This window comes from Haliotis rubra, unplaced genomic scaffold (genome assembly GCF_003918875.1).
Source record: "Haliotis rubra isolate DU_JTF1 unplaced genomic scaffold, ASM391887v1 Scf310, whole genome shotgun sequence".
In the NCBI taxonomy this organism is placed as follows: domain Eukaryota; kingdom Metazoa; phylum Mollusca; class Gastropoda; order Lepetellida; family Haliotidae; genus Haliotis; species Haliotis rubra.
Window position 1 is genome coordinate 37,611 of NW_025766981.1, and position 23,240 is coordinate 60,850.

The window sequence follows — 23,240 nt, forward strand, 5'->3', positions numbered from 1 at the left end:
CGCCATATAGCTGGGATATTGCTGAGTGCGGCATAAAGCTAAACTCCCTCCCTCCCTAATGTGGACAAGGAGGACAGCCAACAATGGTCTTGTTCAGGGTGCCGTTCCACTAACCGATCTTAGCCCTATGCCAATTGTAAACCCTTAAAATCCCAATCTTAGCGTGGTGTTGCGATCAGCATACTATTCCACTGACGGATCTTACCCAAGTCAATCGTAAAGTTAAGATCCAAAGTCTAAGTTGCTCATGACCAACTTAGGATCGCTAAAATCAATCGAAGAGAAACCAAATAGGGGCTTTCATATTCTATGTGAAGAAGAAGAGCGAAAATTGTAAAATTGGCGTAACTTGCTAAGACTGATCTCAGATAAGATCGGTTAGTGGAACGACACCCTGAACCAGGGATAGAAATACTTTTTTTCTAAGTGTGCCTTAGGGCACCAGACAAATATTTTAGGTGTGCCTTCAGAAACCAAGTATGCCCACACGTTTTTAGAATAAATGACATTGATGATGATCATTTGAAATTTATTGTTAAATAAAGAAATGGGTTTATGAGCATTCAAATATGTATGGTATAATTGTTTTGGGGATTAAATGACTAAATGTGAGTTATGTCTCTAAAACATTAGGCGTGACAAAAGGGCACCGAGAATAGTTTTCAGCCGTGCCATTTCAATATTTACTGTTCCATGGCACACTAATATATATTTTCGAACCCTGCCATGAACTGATCACCACTTGGCTGAAACTATCAGCATGATCAGGCAATGGAATAGTGATGACTAACACCCAGAATAGAAAATAAGCAAATCTCTGATTTAAACCCACAACCTTCAGGTGCTTAAACATGTTGAGCTTTGTTAAACAAAGCATGCCTGGCTGTGAATTATGGGCCCGCTTGCGCAGAGCGATCTTAGCCCTATGATGATCAAACACCCGTACTCTAACGTTGCCTTGAGATGGTCGTAGCGCTAAGATCATTTTGTGTAAGTGGGCCCTGGTGCTTTTAGAGAAGTTAGATGACTGGGTAATCCAATCATGTCCCGTGAAATTATGTGAGTTTTAACCCTATGTTCCAATGTTCCTCTTTGGCATCGTGTGTAGATGTTTGTGCAAGAGAATAACTTCAGCATGGTACTGCATGACATAATGATGTCAAATTGACATCAAGTAGCTCTTGGATCTGTGCTGACAAGGCTTAGCATGCTAGTTTAACCCTTTCAACACCGCAGGCCGCTTAAGCGGCCACAACGTTATGAGTCCCCAGACACCGGAGGCCGCTTAAGCGGCCAGGCAGTAGTCACGTCAAAATCAGACATAATTTTAGGAACCTACCCGGACTTATGATTCATATATTAAATCTATCACATTTCACAATGTCTGAAAACACTTATTAAATTTAAATTTATCATATATTATCAGCAGAATTAAAATTATAAACTATTTTTCGCAATGTTCTTGAAAACAACGATTCTCGGACACATGCTTCGGCAGCGGGTCCACAATAACATTGTCAAAGAGCAAAGTAACGATGTTTCGAGGAATTCATTAAATAAATTGAATAAACTAATGAATAAAATCAACAACAACATTCATAAAAGTTGTCAAACGTACATATAAAATTATTATTTCCATCTTTTTGTGCGATCATGTAATGTAAGTCCAAGTCACTGACAAGTGACATCCCGGCTCTCGCCGCCTCAATCTTCATGCTCGGACACGATGTTTAATGCGAAAATATATACATGAAGCATTTTTGTCACAGGTCATAACCTACCACGATACGTCAAATAAGTTCCATAATTTACGTATAGGTAGCGATTTCTTGCTTAATATGTTTAAAATAGCATTATTTTACCCAAAACTTTCGTCTAAATCTAAAAGTTTTCGTTTATGAGGACGTCATCCATTGCCGTAATATGATTGGCTGCCCTTAGGTCACGTGTCTGATTTTGACCAATCACGACTTCTTATAGCAGACTGTAGCTTAAAAGCGGTCATTAGAAACCAATTTTATCCAATAAAATCGCTTCTTACAACTGTGAAAATACTCTTGGCAAGGGTACAGTGATATTGTTGATGTTCAGAGCTTTCGAACGATACCCGACATCAGACGATTAAGCCTCCCATGTTATTCATAATGACGCTTCAAAACGGAGGTATTTTCCGTTGTTATGTCATGTTACGGCGGAAAGCCACAGATATCGGGAAATAGGCTTACCATACATATTATTTAAGAAATATTTTATAATAGTTTTCTGATTACGTTAAAATGAAAATAGAAAAGAAAAGGCACGGGCATGTTATGACATGTCACAAATGGAAAAAATCGCCATAGTTTTTGCTTCTTTTTCATTGGTTTATCTGGACGTTATAAACGTAAGCTTGCGTTTTCATTAAAAATTAATTTTATTTAAGTTGTAGTTGTATTATTTGAATAATATTATAAAAATAAACTTCATATTTATCAACAGTAGGATTAGATCTTTTAAATGGTGTATGGGATGTAGTAGCAATAACGTTTTACAAGCTTATAATTTCCTTCATAAACATAGGCTTCATCTATGACCTCAGAGTCTCTGGGAACTCGGTGTCATGGCAGTTAATGCCTCTGGTTGACTGGTGTTGAAAGAGTTAAGCATAAAAAACAATATTTCTGTACCAGTAATAACGTATAATCACTGTGTTTGCAGGACGTAATCTGATAATGGTAGATATGAATTGTACAGTGTTCAAAATTAAGTAGGACGTTTGAGTCCTTGACACACTATTTGAATCTATGGACCTCTAAATGTTTTACTTTTAGTAGTGGGGCGGTGGGGTAGCCTAGTGGTTAAAGAGTTCACTATCACGCTGAGGACTCGGGTTCAATTCCCCACATGGGTGCAATGTGTGAAGCCCATTTCTGGCATCCCGGTCGTGATATTGCTGGAATATTGTTAAAAGCGGCATAAAACCAAACTCACTCACTCACTTTTATTATTGGGGCCATTGTTAGGATGCCTTGATTACCATCCTTCTATTTGAACACTGTCAAGTGCTATGCTTTCATTGTGATATGCTATTGATCTGTTACCTTGTGTGACATGCTGAATGCACATAGTGTATGTGCACATGTTTGGGATTGACCGTGTTACCACCAGTGTTTTCCTTGAGCTGTGTCTGTCAACCCTCGTCCAAGTTCATAATCTTATTACTATTAGTCTGTCAGTCAGTTTGCTCTGCAGTTCGTGTATAGGTATCGGTGTTGGAAATTAGAGGGAATTAGCTTATTAGTATACTGTGGTATTTGAAACCCAGCTCTTGTTCCGAAAAATGCTATGAGGGCTGTACAACGTGACTAACGTGATCGGGTGGTCAGGCTCACTGACTTGATTGACATTTACCTGTGTCATTGTATCCCAATTGCATAAATCGGTGATCATGATTTTGATCACTGGATTGTCTGGTCCAAACTCGATTATATTCAGACAGCCGCCATATAGCTGGAATATTGCTGAGTGCAGCGTTAAACAACCAACCAACCAACCAGTCATAAATATTGACACCATGAAGATCTGGGTGAGAATTGATCTTCAGCAACCCATACTTGTCAATGTCATAAAAGGCGACTAACAGGATTGGGTGGTCAGACCTTGCTGACTTGGTTGACACATGTCATCGTATCCCAAATGCATATATCGATGTTCATGCTGTTGATCACTGGATTGTCTGGTCCAGACTTGATTACTTACAGACCACAACCATATAGATGGAATATTGCTGAGTGCAGCGTTAAACAACAAACCAACCAACCAAAATTTCATACCTACTAGTTTTATACATGATCAATAATTATCATGTAAGGATTTATCATGCTTACTTTTAACTAATCAATAATCGTGACCTTGGTGACTGAGTTAACCCAACCCGATTTGGTATTTCCTTCATGGATTTTTTTCCCTCACATTGCTCTAGTTTAAAATGCTAACCATAAATCATCTATATTGTAACTAACATAACTGAGGCATAGAACTAACTTACATGAGGGATACATGTGAAACTACAAGGTATTTAATGTCATATATATACGTATATTTGTGTATCCTGCTGTACTACAGTGCTGTAAATGTGGTAAGTTCTTCAAAATTTTACTTAAGTTAAAGTGACAGTTTAGTTATAAAATTAAAAGCTGTCATCATGATTATATAGTCAGTTTTCAATCAAGCATTTCTAAAAAGTGAGCCCATGACCCACCAGTCCTCCTGGTGTGGGTCATTTAGAAAATATTGTGGGTCATGTCAAATTGCTTAAGTTTTGCTTGAGTTGCCAAGCGAAAACAAACTCGTGATGCGTATCAGATTTACATTTATGGATGCGCTGACACGTATCTGTACAGTGTGCCATGTTAAATATTAGTGCACGAATGGCGTAAAGGAGAGGCCTAGAATGAACACTGTATACTTATCACAGAAATATTCAGTTTAATCATGTAAGTTAAACATGTAATTAATACACGCAATATGTTCATGGTGTCATGGTTATTCAGTGTTGTTTGATATTCAGGTTTATTTAGGTTCAAATTTGATGTGATATTGCCAAGATGTGGTCACTAGTACATGTACATCATGTACATATAGCAAACATGGTAACGTAGCATTACTGTTGTCTTTTGCCTCTATAACCATGGTAACTGTCACACATTCATACTCTGTTTCCTTGATTATTTTACTAGTTGGCTTTGTTAGTTGGTATAGGTATGTATACATGTATCCCAATTGTGTAGATAGATGTTCATGATGTAGTCTGTCTCACAGTCCCTGAACCACATCATTTTCCCTACTGCCTAGCCTGCCCTGCAATGCTAGAGCCCTAAATGAAGCATGTCTAGATCTCCCAACTCACTGGGGTCCTTTACAATTTTAATCGGTTTGTCTTTGTTACTATCAAAAATATATATATTCAGGGACTTAGCGTTAGTCTACTCATGATGTTGATCACTGGATTGTCTGGTCCAGACTCAATTATTTACAGACTGCGGCCTTATAGCTGGAATATTGCTGAGTGCGGCGTTAAACAACAAACAAGCTACAAAATGTATACACCATATGTAACAGTTTAACATTAATGTTGAACAATGAAGTTTCTCTACGTGTGAAACATCTTTAGCTACAGGTTACAGTGGCAGGAATGTGGTTGAACTTCCCAATTCTGTTCCCAATCTCAATCATGTATCTGTATTTACAGATCAACTCTATTACTGTGGTATTTTTTCACACAGTAAACGTTATACAAGACTGAAACATTATTTTCAGGGCAAGTAAAAGAGGCCACCCTTCGCACCGTTTTGGTAGTGGAGATCCAGCTGGGGCTGAAGATAAGAGTTTCCCGATGAGGGTGTACTGTCGGAGGAAGCTGCTCCTGAAGCTGGGGCTAGCTGTCACCGCCCTGCTGCTGATTGGGCCGTACCTCTTCCATCTGTTTGATGACAACAGGGGAGTGGCCAAGAGACAGGACACATTCGTGAATGAAATGGTGAGTGTCACTGATTTCAACTTGACTGTGTTGTTTAAGACGATGAGATGAGTACAGCGTTTTATGCGACATGCAAACCTGCGCCACAAACGTAGAGAATGGATGCAGAAAAAAATTCACTGCTGTCCTCATCATAGTTAGCTGATTAAAATTTGGGCATCCTAAGGAAGGTGAGGATGGTTGGATGGCTGGATAAACTTCTTCATTAGGTTGGAGAGTAACTGCCATGAAAATGACTGATAACTTTGTTGAGTGGCATTTGGAAGTTGGTGTGATGAACAATCGGGGAAAGTTACATTAATAATAACGAAGCATAGAACATTCCTCGTTCATCAACCAGACAGCCAGACAGACAGAGAGACACAGACAGACAGACAGAGGTCCATATTGCATACAATGTAACTGTTGACAATTATGGCTTGCATGCTATGTTTAGAGGGAACATTTACATTACAAGAAGGCTCATTTTATACATTTGTTATAACATTATCAACTGAAAATAGATCCATAATTTATAAGGTTAAAGAATTGTTTCTTATGTTTTGTACCTGACAAAAAATGACACTATGAGAATTATCTGAATAAAATTATCTAGTGTACATTTTTATGTTTACAGATTTTTGGCATTTTATTTTCTCGATTTCCATGGAAACAATTTGGACTTAATCTCAAGTAGGGGTGGATTTCGTTACTGGAGCATACCACAAAAACCACTCAATATCTATCAACAAAACTTGGCAAATATATGAGACAGATCCCAAAGTGGTGCCTTTTGCTATTTGCAGATTTTTCGATTTCCATGGAAATTATTGGGACTTAGTTTCAAAAGGGAGGGGTGGGCTTTGTTTCCAGAGCACAACTTGAAAACCATTCAATATCTTGCAACAAAACTTAGAGGATATTTCAAACAGATCCTGAAGTGGTGCCTTTTGCTGTTTGCGAATTTTTGTCATTTTTCTTTTTATTTTCCATGGAAACATTTTTTATTCAGTCTCAAAACGGAGGGATGGGCTTCGTTTCCAAAACTTGGCAGATATATCAAACAGATCTTGAAGTGGTGCCTTTTGCTACTATGCAGATTTTTGGCATTTATATTTTTCATGATTTCGATAGAAACGATATGGAATTAGTCTAAAAAATATCACCCTGCGTGATATTGCCGAATATTGCTAAAAGCAGCGTAAAACTAAACTCACTCACTCACTAAAAAATATCAAGTTGGACTTTGAGTAACTGTTAGGTAAATTGTTCTTACAAATTTGTGGGTACGGGGGATTTGTCATCTTCCGATGACTCTTGTTTAATACATATTTTAGGAAACATTCATGTGTACTATTGGATCATAATTCATCATCATGATCACTTTCTTTTAATAGTATTCAGTAGAAACTGGCAACAATTTGCCATCTTGGTTTAAACAGGTCTGAAGGACAGAAGATTCAGCATTGAATTGCTAAATACAAAATTTCCAAACATTGTATTGGAGGTGGAACTATGTTTTTTGTGTTTGAACTGTTGAATTTACCAGTTGATGTTTGAATGACATCAGCATGATTAACCATGACAATACTTTAAACATGTTGAACCACATACTAGCCACAGGTTCATATTACTCCCTGTCTATAAACATCACTATCAATAACTGTACTGAATTTTCTTTAATTATTTTAATAAGTAACACTTGCAGACACTTTGTTATGCTTTGTTAAGAAATCTGTTTCCCTTGGACAGGCAATCCTGTGAAAAAGTGACCGTCTCTCTGATAGCCACTTGAGCATGTGATCCCCATCTCGCGTACATGTTACATCCTCTTCTGATCAAAGCAGGTGGTACCTGTGTTGTTTTAGCCTTGTAGGCGTGGCAAGTTGGTTTCCTTGTATATGCTGTATGGTCATTGGGTAAAAGATAATTATTCGAGTCTCTGTGTCATGCTATTTTTATGAAACAAATGTCAGAATTATTGTACTTTCTTTGTGAGAGTGGTTGAGGGTAATACATGAAATCTTATGCGAGTTTTGTAATATCGGTATGTACACACATATGAGTGTTGTAGTTTCTTTAAGATGCATTGTTTCATAATTCTCTTGATCTCTTCCTTTAAAAATGGATCATGCAATTTTACCCAATCATGTCGTCAAAAACATTTTGGGAATTTCCCAATATATACTGAGAGAAACAAATAAAGGAACATAGGAAAATTCAAGCGTTCCTTTAATATTTTCCATTTTTCATCACCAGCTTTGAATAGCGCTGTGGGAGGAAATCTGAGAAATAAATAAATGAACACTGCCATGAAATGGTGTTCCCTTATTTGTTTCCCTCAGTATATATATATATATATACATAAATCAAAAGTTATAGTGAGCTCTGTTTATGTACATGTATATCTGTATTTCATTTCTTTTCTTTGTATTTTGTTTCTTTCCTTCTGTCATTAAATGTATAACATTACCATTATCATATCTGTAAATCTATGGAAGAATGTGAGACCGTAGGGTAGCCTAGTGGTTAAAGTGTTTGATCACCACACTAAAGATCCGGTTTGATTCCCCATGTGGGTACAGTGTGTGAAGCCCCTTTTCTGGTGTCCCCCACTGTGATATTGCTAGAATTTTGCTAAAAGCGAAGTAAAACTAAACACAGTCACTCACTCTCTATGGAAGAGTGTGATCTAAGTTGGGATAACGTGTACCTAATCCTTTTCTTGAGTATATGAGTGAACTAAAAGAAATCTATAACATTCATTATCTCAATAATTGCTCATAATGGGACATTTTTAAGTTACAGTTTGTTAGTTTGTTACTTCTGATCAGATCTAGATATGTCAGTGCGTCATATGCCTGTGGTAAGATGTTGGATTTAAGATCAAATACTGTTATCCTTCAGTTTATATGCACCATGAACCAGATGTATTCCAACTTGCTATGTAATGAACTCGTTGGTTTAGCATATATGGAAATAATATAGCAGAAAATCTGTTTCCGATCTTTTTGGATGAATATCAATACATTCACCATGTTACTTGAGCATTATTGTATTGAGACATTGTGTACAGTGCTATCAGATTACAGTAGATGATTGTACTGGGACTGGCTGCTTTGAGTGGTATTGACCTGGAGCTGAATGCACTGTGTAGATCTGAATGGTGGTACAGATGCAGCAACTGAATGGAGAACAGCTTGTGTTGGCTCCAGATGCTGGTTGGTGGGGTAGCCCAGTGGTTGAAGCGTTCGCTTGTCGCGCTGAAGGCCTGGGTTTGATTCCACACATTGGTACAATGGTGTGAAGCCCATTTCCAGTTTCCCCTGCTGTGATATTGCTGGAATATTGCTAAAAGCGATGTAAAACCCAACTCAACTTCATCAATCTGACAATACAGAACACTATGATGATAAGGTGATTGGCTGTTTAAGTGACTTACTGATTGTTGTCATTATGGGGATCAGTGTGTGAAATAGACACTGGCCTGCTAGCCTGTGGCTAGTAAAAATTCAGTCGGGGCCAGTAAATCTCCACAGTCACTGGCCCGACTGGCTGGTTAATTTTCATGGGATCATTTTGTAAATATATCATTCTCTCTGACTTCTTAAGTTAATACACTTTTAAATCAGGCAAGGTTATGGCCTGATAAATCATATTAGCAGCTTAATGATGAAACCCATGTCTACATTCAAATTTCAGGCTAGTGAATTATTTTGGGGCTAGTAACTTTCAGGAATAGCTAGCCTGACTGGCCAGCAATTTTGGAAACTTTTTGTGCACTGGGTGATAGGGAGCTGATCTCATCAAAGTTTATGCTCTGACCATCATACATGTACAGAATTATCATGATTATTGCTGAAGTGGTCGTTGTCTGTACAGGTACTACAGACATGTACCCCAGGTACATATATGTATACAAAAATGTACCCTGAACAAAGTCAAAATATAGGAATGTGCCCAGTACCCTAAATGTTGGATGAATCTATAATTCTACAACCCCCTAAATGAAGCCAAATGTAGTTGTTTCTGCTCAAGTTATTGCGAGTGGTAATGTGCATCGCGAAATATTCATTACTATGTATGCTGTAATACAACAGTGCCAGTTCCGATCAAGAAAAACACACTATGAGGGATGGACTCGTCCTTGGGTACATTTCTGTATTCTGATTTTGGCTAGGGTACGTTTCTGTACCTGTGCCGACAATGAATCCTTCAGCATTATTATCAAGCATAATGAAATCAGGTGACCACATGCTCTTGAGTGGGTCATTAATCACTAATGGGGTGTACAGATAACGTTTTTCAAGCAGATTCTTATGAATGGGCTTGTAAATCAGATCCAAAGGTCTATCAACCTTCTGCTTGTTTAATCTTGCATACCTGGTGAATAAAATGCTACAAATTTACCATTACAAATTACGAGTTGACAAGATTTATTTTTAGTGAAATATTTGTGAGTAAAAACTAACTTTTACCACCATAAGAATTTCAGAAGGGAAAACAAAGTCAGTTATGGTGTATTATGTTTGTAATTATTGTCTGTTTTGTCCATACTCAGCAATATTGCTGCTTTATGATGGCAGTCTGTAAATAATGGAGTCTGGAACTGACAGTCCAGTGATTGACATCATGAGCATCGATCTACACAATTGGAATACGATAACAGGGATCAAAATTGTGCTGAATATTGAATGCCAGTGAGCATAACAGGGAAGCTATTTTGGATGATAACCTAGTATGTGGGTTAGCTTATGGGTCTGGGACATTTGAAGCAGAACTATCCTTGCAGTCATGATAGGGCTCAGGAAATCCAGCTCTCAAGTTTACAGGTTAGACTAACGCTTAGTCTTGGAATGTATATCATTTTGATAAGGAGCCCCAGTGAGATGGGAGATTCAGAACCTGAAGAAATCTAGACTTGCTACATTAAGAGCTTTCGTTTGGCAGAAAGGGCTGAGCAGAAGGGAACTAATAGTAATATGTATTTAGGGACTGTTAGACAGAGTAGTCTACAGGATTACATGATGTTTATTGACTTATTATTATTAACAAATTGAAATGACATAATTGTTGCGATGTTGTTAAGTTTGACTGGATCATCAAAAGGTATGGGCACACTTATTTTCACAAAGGCACACATAAATTATCTGTCTGGTACCCTATGGGACCTATAACAAAATGCATTTCGATAACTGGATGAAACAATTTGTATTTCGTTCCTGGATGACATGAATCAGTTAAATCAATGAGCCTGACCACCCGATCCCTGTTAGTCGCCTCTTACGACAAGCATGGGTTACTGAAGACATTATGACGTGAGATTAGTTCAGGCCAGTTAACTGACTTCCCTTGTATACAAGACACCGACTGGCCAGTTATCACATTAATCAAAAATGACATTAGTACTGTCATAAAAAGGGTGTTAAACCCTATATGTCTGTGTTCGTCATGCTGAGTGTCACAGTGCTAGAGTTTAACCCAGCTGTTACTTATGTACACACATCTGCTGTATGTTAACACACTGGGTTGGGGATCAATGCTGCGCAGTGCACACCTGTCCCAGCATTTACAGGTTCGCTGTTAGCTGACTTAAAATAGCACCTTTATTTTCAAAAAATTGTTCTAAAACATATCAACATATGGATTTTATCATTCGTAATCCTGATAAATGCATGATATACTGTGTCATACTTTGAAGATTATAGAAGCAGAGAGCACTGACAGTTCGAATCAGATGCCTACTAAAGTTCATTTGGTAATTATATAAATAAACACGGGCAAGGGACTCGCATTATGATGCGACAAATCTGAAAGATCTGTTTTCCCGCGTGAGCTGGCATCTTATTGTGAGCTACCTGAGGGAAGTTAAGCTGTATCATAAATTGTAATGTGAATAACAAATTGCTTGCTTTTGAATTTAGTGCTATGACATTTTCCGTTTTTAAAATAATAATGTAAGGCCAGACCAATTTTATTTCTTGTTTTACGGATTTTTGTCCTCAGAAAACCTAAAGGCAGGAGGGAAAAAATAAAAAATAAAAATCACCTGTCGTAGATATTTTCCTTTTGAATACTAAAGTATTTTATTTTTGGCAATTTATGAAGTGTCTATGGGGAAAAAACCAATCAAAAATATTTTTATTTGTAAGTTTACATTTTTTTCCAATAAAAACATGAGGATTTTAATTTTTGAGCGGGGAAAATTAATATATATTTTTTCTTATTCTTGAAAAAATACGACCGGTGGATCCGTAAAACAAGAAATTAAATTGGTTTGGCCTAATGAATATATTTTAAAAAACAAAACAACTCATTTGGATTTTGTACTTAAAATGTTTATGAATGCTGACTTGATCTCGTCACTATATGGCTGGAATATTGCCGATGTGACGTAAAGCCCAACTCAACTCAACTCAACATTTTTCAGGTAATATGCAGTTTTACTAATCATATCTCTAGAACTGTGACAACAAGAGTACTTTCTTGAAATAAGGAATTTCTCTGTACCAAAAATGGACATTTGATACAAATGCAATATCAACATGGTAATGATTGTCTTAAAGCGTAATGAATATTTTAAGCCTATATTTCATGATGACTTATCAAGACAAGATATCAATTGCTAAGACTTAATCCTGGTTGACCTCATACAGTTTGATAAGACACTGTTCTGGTTGATAATACACTGTTGTGATTGTCAAGACACCATCTTGATTGTGAACACAATATTCTGATTGTCAAGACACTATCACTGTTGTCAAGACATCACTATTCTGGATGTAAAGACACTATCCTTGTCACAGGTATGCAGGGGCGGTGGGGTAGCCTAGTGGTTAAAGCGTTTGCTTGTCACGCCGACGACCTGGGTTCGATTGCCCACATGGGTACAATGTGTGAAGCCCATTTCTGGTGTCCGTTGCCCTGATATTGCTGGAATATTGCTAAAAGCGGCGTAAAACTCACTCACTCACTCACTCATCCTGATATTGTTGTAATGTTGGTCAAAGTGGCATAAAACCTTACTCACTCATTGTACCTTTTTCAGAACCAGAAGGACTATAAACGGCAACATAAAAGTAACAATGCTGTACCTGACCTGAATCAAGACAATGTGATCCCCCAACCCCAAGTAGGAGGGGACAACGAGCCTTCTGAACACAAGAATCTTGGACCCGTTGCTGTCATGAAGAAAGGAATTATGGGCAACTTTGAACCCAAGGAGCCTGAAGCCAGAAATACTCCTGGTGAGTGAAGATTAAGATAAGTTACCCATGCAGACATTGTTTAATGGCAGATCATTACACCAGATCTTTAGGCCTTGTCATATGCACGCTGTAGGTGCTTAGAGATGTTGGTTTCCACGACGATTGCCTCAGGATAGGGAGAGAATGTTCACTGAACTATGAATGATAACCTGCCTTATGTAGGTCTGCTTTGTAGATGATCAAATTGGTTTATCAGATGGATGTTGTTCACCCGACAATGAGTGAGTCAGGCTTAGGAAGACTTCAGTCACTCGCAGGTTACCATGGGAATTGATACTGAAATGTTATGTGAAAATTTAAAGGATCCAATAAAGTTCATCTGTTGTTTAAAATATTTTTCAAGTGGAAGATATCTTTTAAGTAAATGATATTAACATATGCATATTTGCATGTTATCATGGTCATGACATGGTCTCTATAAGTAATATTTTACAAGTCTGCCATGTTGTGTGTGTGTGTGTGTGTGTGTGTGTGTGTGTGAGAGAGAGAGAGAGAGAGAGAGAGAGAGAGAGAGAGAGAGAGAGAGAGAGAGAGAGAGAGAGAGAGAGAGAGAGAGAGAGAGAGAGAGAGAGAGAGAGAGAGAGAGAGAGAGAGAGAGAGAGATTGTAATTGTAATATATATTTAATATTAGTTCCTGCTTGAACAGACATGCATACATGCATGCACACACACATAAGGTCAGTGATCTTGAACCCGACATTAAGCCATATTATAACACACGCTGACACATACATGCACATGTTCACACACACAAACACACTATCCCTATGATGCACACACACTTAAACACACTGGCTTGTCCACAAACCTTCACTGCCCATTCTTCTGCCAGGTGAGATGGGGGAGCCTGTATACACTACAATGGAAGAGCAGTCCAAAGCCGACCAGACTATTCGAGAGTTTGGCTTCAACATGATAGCCAGTGACAAGATTCCTATGGACAGAAGCATCCCTGACACCAGGATGGATGAGTAAGTCTCTGCTTCTGATATCTGATTATGTGGATTATGTCTCATATTAAAGAAATCATTTTCTTAACATCAGGATTATTTTGAGAATCCAATCAGAATCAACATCTGAGTTCCAAAACCTTAAGCAATAAGCCATTGTGTGTTTGCGTTGAAATTGTTCAAATATTTCAACAAAGACAAATATTTCCATAGTGGTTTCAAGTTTGCGGTCAGCTTGCAATATTACTGATATATTTTTGATTGCAACTTCCATTGATTTTAAACTCAAATGACTAGAATCATATCACAGTGATTGAAGTGGATTCCTTCATTCCTGTTTTTGCTATGCACAGGTGCAAGTACTGGCACTACCCTACAGACTTGCCCACGGTCAGCGTCATCCTGGTGTTCCACAACGAGGGCTGGTCCACCCTTGTCCGCACTGTGCACAGCGTCATCAACAACTCCCCGCCTAATCTGCTCAAGGAGGTTGTCATGGTGGACGATTACAGTGACAAGGGTTTGTAGCCATCTTCATTGCCTCTAGTCTATCGCCTAGTCCCTGAGGACCGCCTCCGTGGTGTAGTGGTTAGAGTGTCCGCCCGGAGAGCGGAAGGTCGCGGGTTCGATCATCGACCATCATCATACCAAAAGACGTTAAAATACGGTACTTGTTGGTCCCTGCCTGGCGCTCGGCATTAATGGGTACAACAAGGACTGGTCGGCTCGGAGTCAGTATAATGTGTCAGAGTGGGGTATTCATGCTTCACTGCGGCATGGTATCTCAGTGGGCTAGCACTATAAAACTAGCTTCAGTCTGGGCTAGTACATGCAGCCACACATACACACGCATGCACATCGTCATATGAGCGAAATATTCTCAAGCACAACGTTAAACCCAATTTCACCTTACCTCACCAGCCCCTGAACCATATTATCTCATTTCCACCCAGCCCTTTGTGTAATGCTCCAGCAGTAAATGAAGCAAGTCCAGATTTTCTCTGTACCGACCATCTCATGAGACAAGGCATCAGATTAAAGTATCCAGAACAGAATTTATCAGAAGTAACCTGTGTTGGTCTTATTAAGTGACGAGTAGTATAACATTATGTTTTTCATTTTAATTGGGCTGAATATTCACCAAAGTGCTACCAAGAATAATTATGCACATTGGTGTAAGTATAACTTCCGGCCTTCAATGAACATGATGAAAACAAGCAAGTTTTGTGACAACTACAAACTAACCATATCCTTGTGTTCTCCAGAGCACCTGAAAGGCAAACTAGAGGACTATGTGAAACAGTTCAATGGTAAAGTGAAGCTGTACCGGAATGAAGACAGAGAGGGACTGATCCGAACTCGGACCCGAGGGGCAGAATTGTCCACTGGGGATGTCATTCTGTTCCTGGATGCCCATTGTGAATGTAACAGAAACTGGCTGGTTCCTCTGCTGACACGTATCAGGCATGACAGGTCAGTATCTTCATGATATCAGATGTATGGACGGCTGATACATGTTGGTGGTGTAACGATGTGGGGAGGATACGATACGTATCCCAATGGTTGGTTGGTTTGTTGTTTTACACCACACTCAGCAATATTCCAGCTATATGGTGGCGGTGTGTAAATAATAGAGTGTGGACCAGACAATCCAGTGATCAACAGCATGAACATTGATCTATGCATTTAGGATGCAATGACATGTGTCAACCAAGTCAGCGGTTCTGACCACCTGATCTTGTTAGTCGCCTTTTATGACAAGCATGGGGTACTGAAGACCAATTCTAACCTGGATCTTCACTGGTGTCGTATCCCAATGATACAGGTGCGATGTGTTTTACATCCCGATCCAGTATAAAGATGATATAGGTTTTATCAAAGTAGTAAACATACAAGACAAGAAATAACATTGAGAACCCAACTACCTCCTTCACTCAACCTGCTTACATATAGCCTGACTGAATCATTGATAGGTTTTGTGTTAATGGCAAATACTGACAAGTTTGGTATATTGTCAAATCGGATCAGGATGTGAGCAAAGACTCTTTTTCCAGTTCGTTCATGTCATAATGAATATGATGACGTGTTGGGTACCTTTTATACCCTGGCATGTAATGTGGGGGGATATAGTTGATGCCTCGTCCATCCGTCCGTTTGTAATCATTTTGTTTCCGGAGCATAACTCAAACAATGTTCAATATTTTCCAACAAAAATTGGTAGATATATCAAACAGAACCTAAGGTGGTGCCTTTTGCTATTTACAGATTATTTGTGATTTATTATTTTCTCGGTTTCCATGGAAACGATTCGGACTTAGTCTCAAAAGTGAGGGGTGGGCCTCGTTTCCGGAGCACAACTCAAAAAACGTTCAGTATCTTTCAACAGAACTTGGCAGATTATTGAGGCAGATCTTGAAGTGGTGCCTTTAGCTATTTACAGACTTTTGGCATTTATATTTTTCATGATTTCCATGGAAACGATTTGGACTTAGTCTAAAAAAAATCAAGCAGAACTTTGAGTAACTGTCAGATGATTTGTTCTTTCAAAATGTAGGGGCCAGGGGGATATGTCATCTTGTGATGACTGTTGTTACTTCATCCTGTTAAATCATTTTTCATTTCATGGGTGTGGGTGTGTGTGGGGGGGTAGCCTAGTGGTTAAGGCATTTGCTTGTCACGCCGAAGGCCCGTGTTCGATTCCCCACATGGGTACAATGTGTGAAGCCCATTTCTGGTGTCCCCAGCTGTGATATTGCTGGAATTTTGCTCAAAGCGGTGAAAACCCAACTCATTCACTCCATTTCATGGGTGGTTATTAATTTTTGTGATTCTTTGCAATAGTATTACAATCATGCCTCACACTGTAGTACTGAGATAGTTGTCAACTATTGCAATAGTATTGCGATAGTATTAATAAAACTACATGAACTGATAATTGTATTAGTCTTTTTAACAGATATAAATAAAATATTACTGACAATGTCAGAGTCAGCCATTTCCTTCATGTAGCTCTAAACATAAAGGGAAGTAACTCTAATCGTACATTGCCATTATGCTAGGTAGTCAACACAAAGCAGGTTTTAAACTTGACTGTATAAACTGAGTTTAAGCATCCTTTGTGTTTTATTCATGATTAACTGCAGCTACCAATACTATCAATTGCCCTGCATACGATCATCAATGTCATCACCATTTTCTAATTCCTATTGATTAAGAATAAACGAAGAGTAAACAATTGCATTATGTCAATATTCTGATATATTGTTACATTCTAAATGATTTGTGTCAGACTCAAATCATTGTGAATCATTTCTTTTCTAATTTCATTGGTGATTCTATTGCTAGAACTGTGATGGCAGTGCCAATAGTGGATGGAATTGACTGGAACAACTTCCGTTACCACCCTGTCTACACCACCAACCATCATCAGTAGGTATCTTCAAGTATGAGTGGGTAAGTCAGTAAAGTGTTCCTGTACAAGGAGAGCCAGGTGCCCCAGAAGGAGCTGGGCACAAGGGCATACAACAGTGAACCCTACAAGTCAGTATAGGCTTTTTTAGCTCTATACCCAAGTATGACTATGTGGGTGCTGTAAAGTCCACCACCACCACCACCCAAGTAAAGCCTGTTACAGCTCTGTACCCAAGTATGAGCCCCTGTGTGTGCTGTAAGTCAGTACAGACGTATAGCTCTGTACCTAAGTATGAGCCTGTGTGTGCTGTAAGTCAGTACAGACTTATAGCTCTGTACCTAAGTATGAGCCTGTGTGTGGTATAAGTCAGTACAGCTCTGTACCCAAGTATGAGCCTGTGTGTGCTGTAAGTCAGTACAGACGTATAGCTCTGTACCCAAGTATGAGCCTGTGTGTGGTATAAGTCAGTACAGACTACTTTACCCAAGTATGAGCCTGTGTATGCTGTAAGTCAGTACAGACGTATAGCTCTGTACCCAAGTATGATCCTGTGTGTGGTATAAGTCAGTACAGCTCTGTACCCTAGTATGATCCTGTGTGTGCTGTAAGTCAATACAGATGTATAGCTCTGTACCCAAGTATGACCCTGTGTGTGGTATAAGTCAGTACAGACTTCTAGTTCTGTACCCAAGTATGATCCTGTGTATGCTGTAAGTCAATACAGACGTATAGCTCTGTACCCAAGTATGACCCTGTGTGTGGTATAAGTCAGTACAGCTCTGTACCCTAGTATGATCCTGTGTGTGGTATAAGTCGGTACAGCTCTGTACCCTAGTATGATCCTGTGTGTGGTATGTCAGTACAGCTCTGTACCCTAGTATGATCCTGTGTCATGACCTCGGTGATCTTCTGTGCAGATCCCCGACCCATGCTGGAGGCCTGTTTGCCATGGACAGGAAGTACTTCTTTGAAATTGGAGCATATGACCCTGGTATGCAGATCTGGGGAGGAGAGAACTTTGAACTTTCCTTCAAGGTACACTTTGTGATTAGCTGACAAATAACTTTCATAGTTTTTTCTGAACATGTTCTTGACATAGATATAGCATTACAGTAAACTATGGACATATTGTACTCAAAGGGCTGCTGATTTTAGTTCATTAAAGTTGTAAAAGTTGAGAATTTATGAATATACTTCATTAAGAACATGGTATATTTTTACTCCTTCATGGTGATTTTGAGTTCATCTTATACTCAGGAAGTTCCTCACAATTGACATCCATAAATTCTTGCCTTTTATGGCTGAAGTTTTGAGAGCTGAAACCAACAGATGTGTTGTGTGGAAGGCTGTTAGAGTTATCTCCCTTGTTGATGGCTGTTATTTCCTATGTGAGCGGAAGCTTGAGATTCATTGATTTTTACGTTCCTGTTTTCCCAGATTTGGCAGTGTGGAGGCTCCATAGAGTGGGTGCCATGCGCTAGAGTGGGACATGTCTACAGAAACCATATGCCTTACTCATTTGGCAAGATCAGTCACAAGATACCTGTTATCAACTTGGTAAGTATGTGGTATGCTGAAAATGTCCAATATTTATGTTGGTCAAGCAATATCTAACTCACAGTGAAATGTGATTGGTTTGGGTGACTGAAATCAGTTATGTTTTAGGTCAGTTGTGAGTGCCCCATTGGGGAAATCAGACTGGATAGAGCTCCAGTACTGGAGTGGTGATGAGTGAGTGAGTGAGGATAGTTTTACGCCGCACTCAGCAATATTCCGACTATATGGCAGCCATCTGTCAATAATCGAGCCTGGACCAAACAATCCAGTGATCAACAGCATGAGCATCGATCTATGCAATTGGGATACGATCACATGTGTCAACCAAGTCAGCGAGCCTGACCACCCGATCCCGTTAGTCGCCTCTAACGACAAGCATGGGTTACTGAAGATCAATTCTAACCCGGATCTTCACAGGTGAGTGGTGATGTTGTGTGTGAAACAGCTGACCATTGACTACTGACTGTAGACCAGCATCTCACAAGTGGTCTGCCCAGCCAGACTCTATGTTAACAACCTGTGGGAATTCTTGGTTGGAATGGGACTTCATCAGCATACGTTTGTCTCTTGTGTTGCTTCGTAATATCATTCATTGGTTTGTCTGGTTCACAATTATTATCACCCTTAAAGGTCCGGACCAGAATTGGTCTTCCTTGCTTGTTGTAAGAGGGAACTAACAGGATCCGGTGACTTGACTTGCTGACTTGGTTGAAGCATGTCATCATATCCCAACTGCGTAAATCATGCTGTTGATCACTGGATTGTCTGGACTTGATAATTTACAGACTGTGCCATATAGCTGGAATATTGCTGAGTGTGGCATTAAACAACAAACCAACCAACACTATTATTTTCAGTCTGCCAAGATGAATGTGAAATATTTTTTAGTAATACATGTATAAAACCAGCATTCTCTCTCTCATATTTTAATGAGTGACGTAAAGCTTGTAAGCCTGACAGATATTTTTAGTTTCAAATCACCTTATTGTGAGCCTCTAAATGCTGCTAACAAATAACTGTTGGTTCCCACCCACAGAACTACATGCGAGTGGTGGAGGTATGGCTGGACCCTGAGTTCCGAGAGTACTTCTACACGCGCGAGCCCACCATCCGTGGCTATCCGGTGGGTGACCTCACCAAGCAGCTGGAGTTCAAGAAGGAGAAGAAGTGTAAGAGCTTCAAGTGGTTCATGGACAATGTGGCATATGAGGTGTATGACCGGTTCCCTCCACCGCCACCAAACAAAGCCTGGGGAGAGGTAGGTTGACATTAAAATTAAAATAGCCTGTCATTGGTTACAGAGGTAGGTTGACAACCTTAAAATTAGAAGGGTTCGATTCCCCACATGGGCACAATTACCATGGTTACATCTGTGATATTCTATTAGTGTTGCTAACCTAACCTAATCTAATGTTATTTTAATCCTGTCATTGTTTCAGTTCAGTTCAAGAAGAAGCAGGGCCTTTAATAAGTGATGTATACAGTACTCCTATAGCATCTAATCTGGTAGAGTTCAAGGAGAAGCAAGGCTTTCTGCAACTGATGTGTACTGTAGTCCTATAACATGCACTGCTTCTTGTACAGTTGATGGACAAGCAAGGCCTTTAACATTTAATCCTTCTGTGCAGTTCAAGAAGAAAGAAGGCCTTTTATAAGTGATGTATATTCTGATACTATAACATTTAATCCTTCCTGTTCAGTTCAAGAAGCAAGTCCTATGACTCTTGTGTACATTTGTCCTATAACATGTGATCCTTGCTTTACAGTTCAAGGAGAAGCAAGTCCTATGACTCTTGTGTACATTTGTCCTATAACATGTGATCCTTGCTTTACAGTTCAAGGAGAAGCAAGTCCTATGACTCTTGTGTACATTTGTCCTATAACATGTGATCCTTGCTTTACAGTTCAAGGAGAAGCAAGGGAACCGATGCTGGGACACTGTGGGCCAGGGTGTGAATGGAGGTCCCATTGGGGTGTACTACTGTCATCACGGGGGCGGAAACCAGGTAGGAACACTCATGCCTCTCCAGATAATTCAGATGTTGTGGGTGCAAGGAAGTATGAAAGGCTGTGATAACCTATGGTGTTGTGAGTTTCATATGGTATGAAACAAACAGCAATGAAAAGGGAGGATATAATTGCTGATAATTGAAAAGTTCAGTTTCATCAACATTTGAATGAAGTGTGCTTACTGCCACTTGATTTCTGACAACAAATTTAACTTGTTCAGTAAGCTTGCTGTTGAATTGGACAAATATTTCAACACAGTCTATCCTAAAATACCAGTATGTACGTGTGTACTCATATTGTGTATTGACTGTGTAGGATTTCAACATTACTGAATTGCATTGTTGGAACCAAAGTATATTTTAGTGCCTGTGAATTTGCTCAAGATCGGCAATCTCTTATTTTGATAGTTTAAGGTGTCTGCATCCATGACTCTATCAATTTCATTCGTATAGCTAATCTTTTTGCCTGTTTTTCCCAGCTGTATCGCCTTAATACCAAGGGTCAGATTGGGTATGGAGAGCGATGTATCGAGTCTCCAAATGGTGACACTCTCCACATTCATTACTGTGATGTACAGCCTACCGGACCATGGGACTATGACGAGGTAGGCCACTGTTATGGGGAGCATCAGCATTGGAGAACTGCTTCTTATAGATAATGAAACAATACTCAACCAAGTCATAAAATGTTTCAATAGAGTTGTCACATCATGTATGAGAAGTTAAAGAATGCTCATTTTTTTCATATGACTGTGTGTTAAATACACAAAGCGATCTTAGCGCTATGATCATCTTAAGCTTATGTTAAAGTTCAGGGCCTAGATTTTCAAAGCTCTCTTAGCGCTAAGATAGTCGTAAGTGCCATACATTAACATTAACTTACGACTATCTTAGCGCTAAGAGAGCTTCGAAAATCTAGGCCCAGGAGTTATGATCACCTAAGCGATATTATCAGTTTATGGAATGGTACTGTGACATGCTGTAGGATAAAGTTGATTCATACTAGTTTTCTGTACTTTTGATGGCATGTGGGGTAAAAGCGTCTTCTCGTCGCACCAAACACCTGAGTTCATTTCCCCATGGGTGTAATGTGTGATGCCCATTTCTGCTACCTCCTGATATTGCTGGAGTAGTGCTAAAAGATCCCAACTGGATCTTGATAACACCCGAGAGGATTTGGTCTTCAGCAGCCATGCTGTCGTAAGAGCTGACTAACAGGATGGGGTGGTCAGGCTTGCTGAATTGCTTCACACATGTCATTGTATCCCAATTACATAGATCGATGCTCATGCTGTTGATCACTGGATCATTTGCAGACCTCTGTTATATAGCTGGAATATTGCTGAGTGTGGCGTTAAACAACAAACCAACCAAACCAAACTGGATCACAACCACTGTACTGTTGACAGTTGATCACCTTCTCCTTTCAGAACTCTTATGCCATTAAAAATATCCTGGTCAGCAAATGTGTGGAGATCGGCAAAGATGAGAGGCTACATTTACAGCCATGTGACCCTGCATCCAAGAATCAGCAGTTTATTGTCAATGAAATATTCCCTTGGAAGGACAAGAGGTGACGAACTCGAGACGAGGATTTTCCTGCTGTATATAGCCATCAATAGTGTCAGCCATCTGTCAACTTTCATCTTCTCAGGGAGAGGGGTATATCCACCATTAATAGCTGCAACACTGTAGCCTGAAAGTCAAGGTTATATGTAATAATAATAATAATAATGGACATTTCTAATGCACGTGTGCATGCTTATGGCGCTATAATAAAAATTAGAGGGTACTTTACAGCAAAAGTACATTGTGGGTTTGAAAAGTTAGTACAATGTAATAGGTGCTCTTGAAGAGATAGGTTTTTAGGTGAGATCTGAAACTTGCGACAGAATCAGAAAGAAAGAGAATTATACAGACATGGAGAATTCATTTTGATTTTCAACGTCACTGAAATGAAAGTATAACCCTGAAAAAATTCAGTCTCTGTCACTGATATACAAGATGAAGCCTAAAGATATACTCAACACATAACTAACACATTTGTCATGCATTTCTTTCTTTTTGACTGGCAGTTGTTCGTCATGTTCTTTATTATCTCATTAATTGATGTAAGTGAAGATCCTTTTGACAAGCTAGGCTTTCAGTAGGCAGGGATTTTCAAGGACTTCAAGCTGAGCGCGTCTGGCTGGCAACTTGGTAAGAAAGCTATTTTGTTCTAAAATGAAATTCTTTTTGCAATTCTTTTTTCCTTAAATTCAAACACAGTATTCTTTGTCCTCCTGCCAGTCAGGATTCAAGGACCAAGTGCCAGCTTGAGTTTTGTAATGTCAGAGAGAGTAAACCAAGGATACCTTTCTAAATACTTTCTTCATTGTTGTGGTCATTGTTGTATGTTCAAGGGTAGGAATAACGCCTTGTATCCCTGATAACATGAAAATAGTGCCGAGGACAATACACATTACTTTAGGTTTGTTTCGGATAATATAACATATCTATCTTTAAAAAACTTAATCATTTAAATTTTGCTTGAAAGTTAACTGTTT

At 39.1% G+C, this 23,240-nt stretch overlaps 1 protein-coding gene across 1 annotated transcript in view; it reads left to right on the forward strand.

Annotated features, from left to right (window-relative positions):
- LOC124283159 (N-acetylgalactosaminyltransferase 7-like) overlaps positions 1 to 22,945 on the forward strand; it is a 28,925-nt gene extending 5,980 nt beyond the window's left edge. The window contains 12 exon segments of the mRNA XM_046719186.1: positions 5,299 to 5,518; positions 12,546 to 12,744; positions 13,599 to 13,737; positions 14,070 to 14,236; positions 14,982 to 15,189; positions 17,062 to 17,256; positions 18,046 to 18,163; positions 18,566 to 18,685; positions 19,722 to 19,943; positions 20,590 to 20,691; positions 21,174 to 21,299; positions 22,125 to 22,945. Of these exon segments, the coding sequence (XP_046575142.1) occupies positions 5,375 to 5,518; positions 12,546 to 12,744; positions 13,599 to 13,737; positions 14,070 to 14,236; positions 14,982 to 15,189; positions 17,062 to 17,256; positions 18,046 to 18,163; positions 18,566 to 18,685; positions 19,722 to 19,943; positions 20,590 to 20,691; positions 21,174 to 21,299; positions 22,125 to 22,271 (1,887 nt within the window). The 5' untranslated portion in view covers positions 5,299 to 5,374 and the 3' untranslated portion in view covers positions 22,272 to 22,945.
- The last annotated feature ends 295 nt before the right edge of the window (positions 22,946 to 23,240 follow it).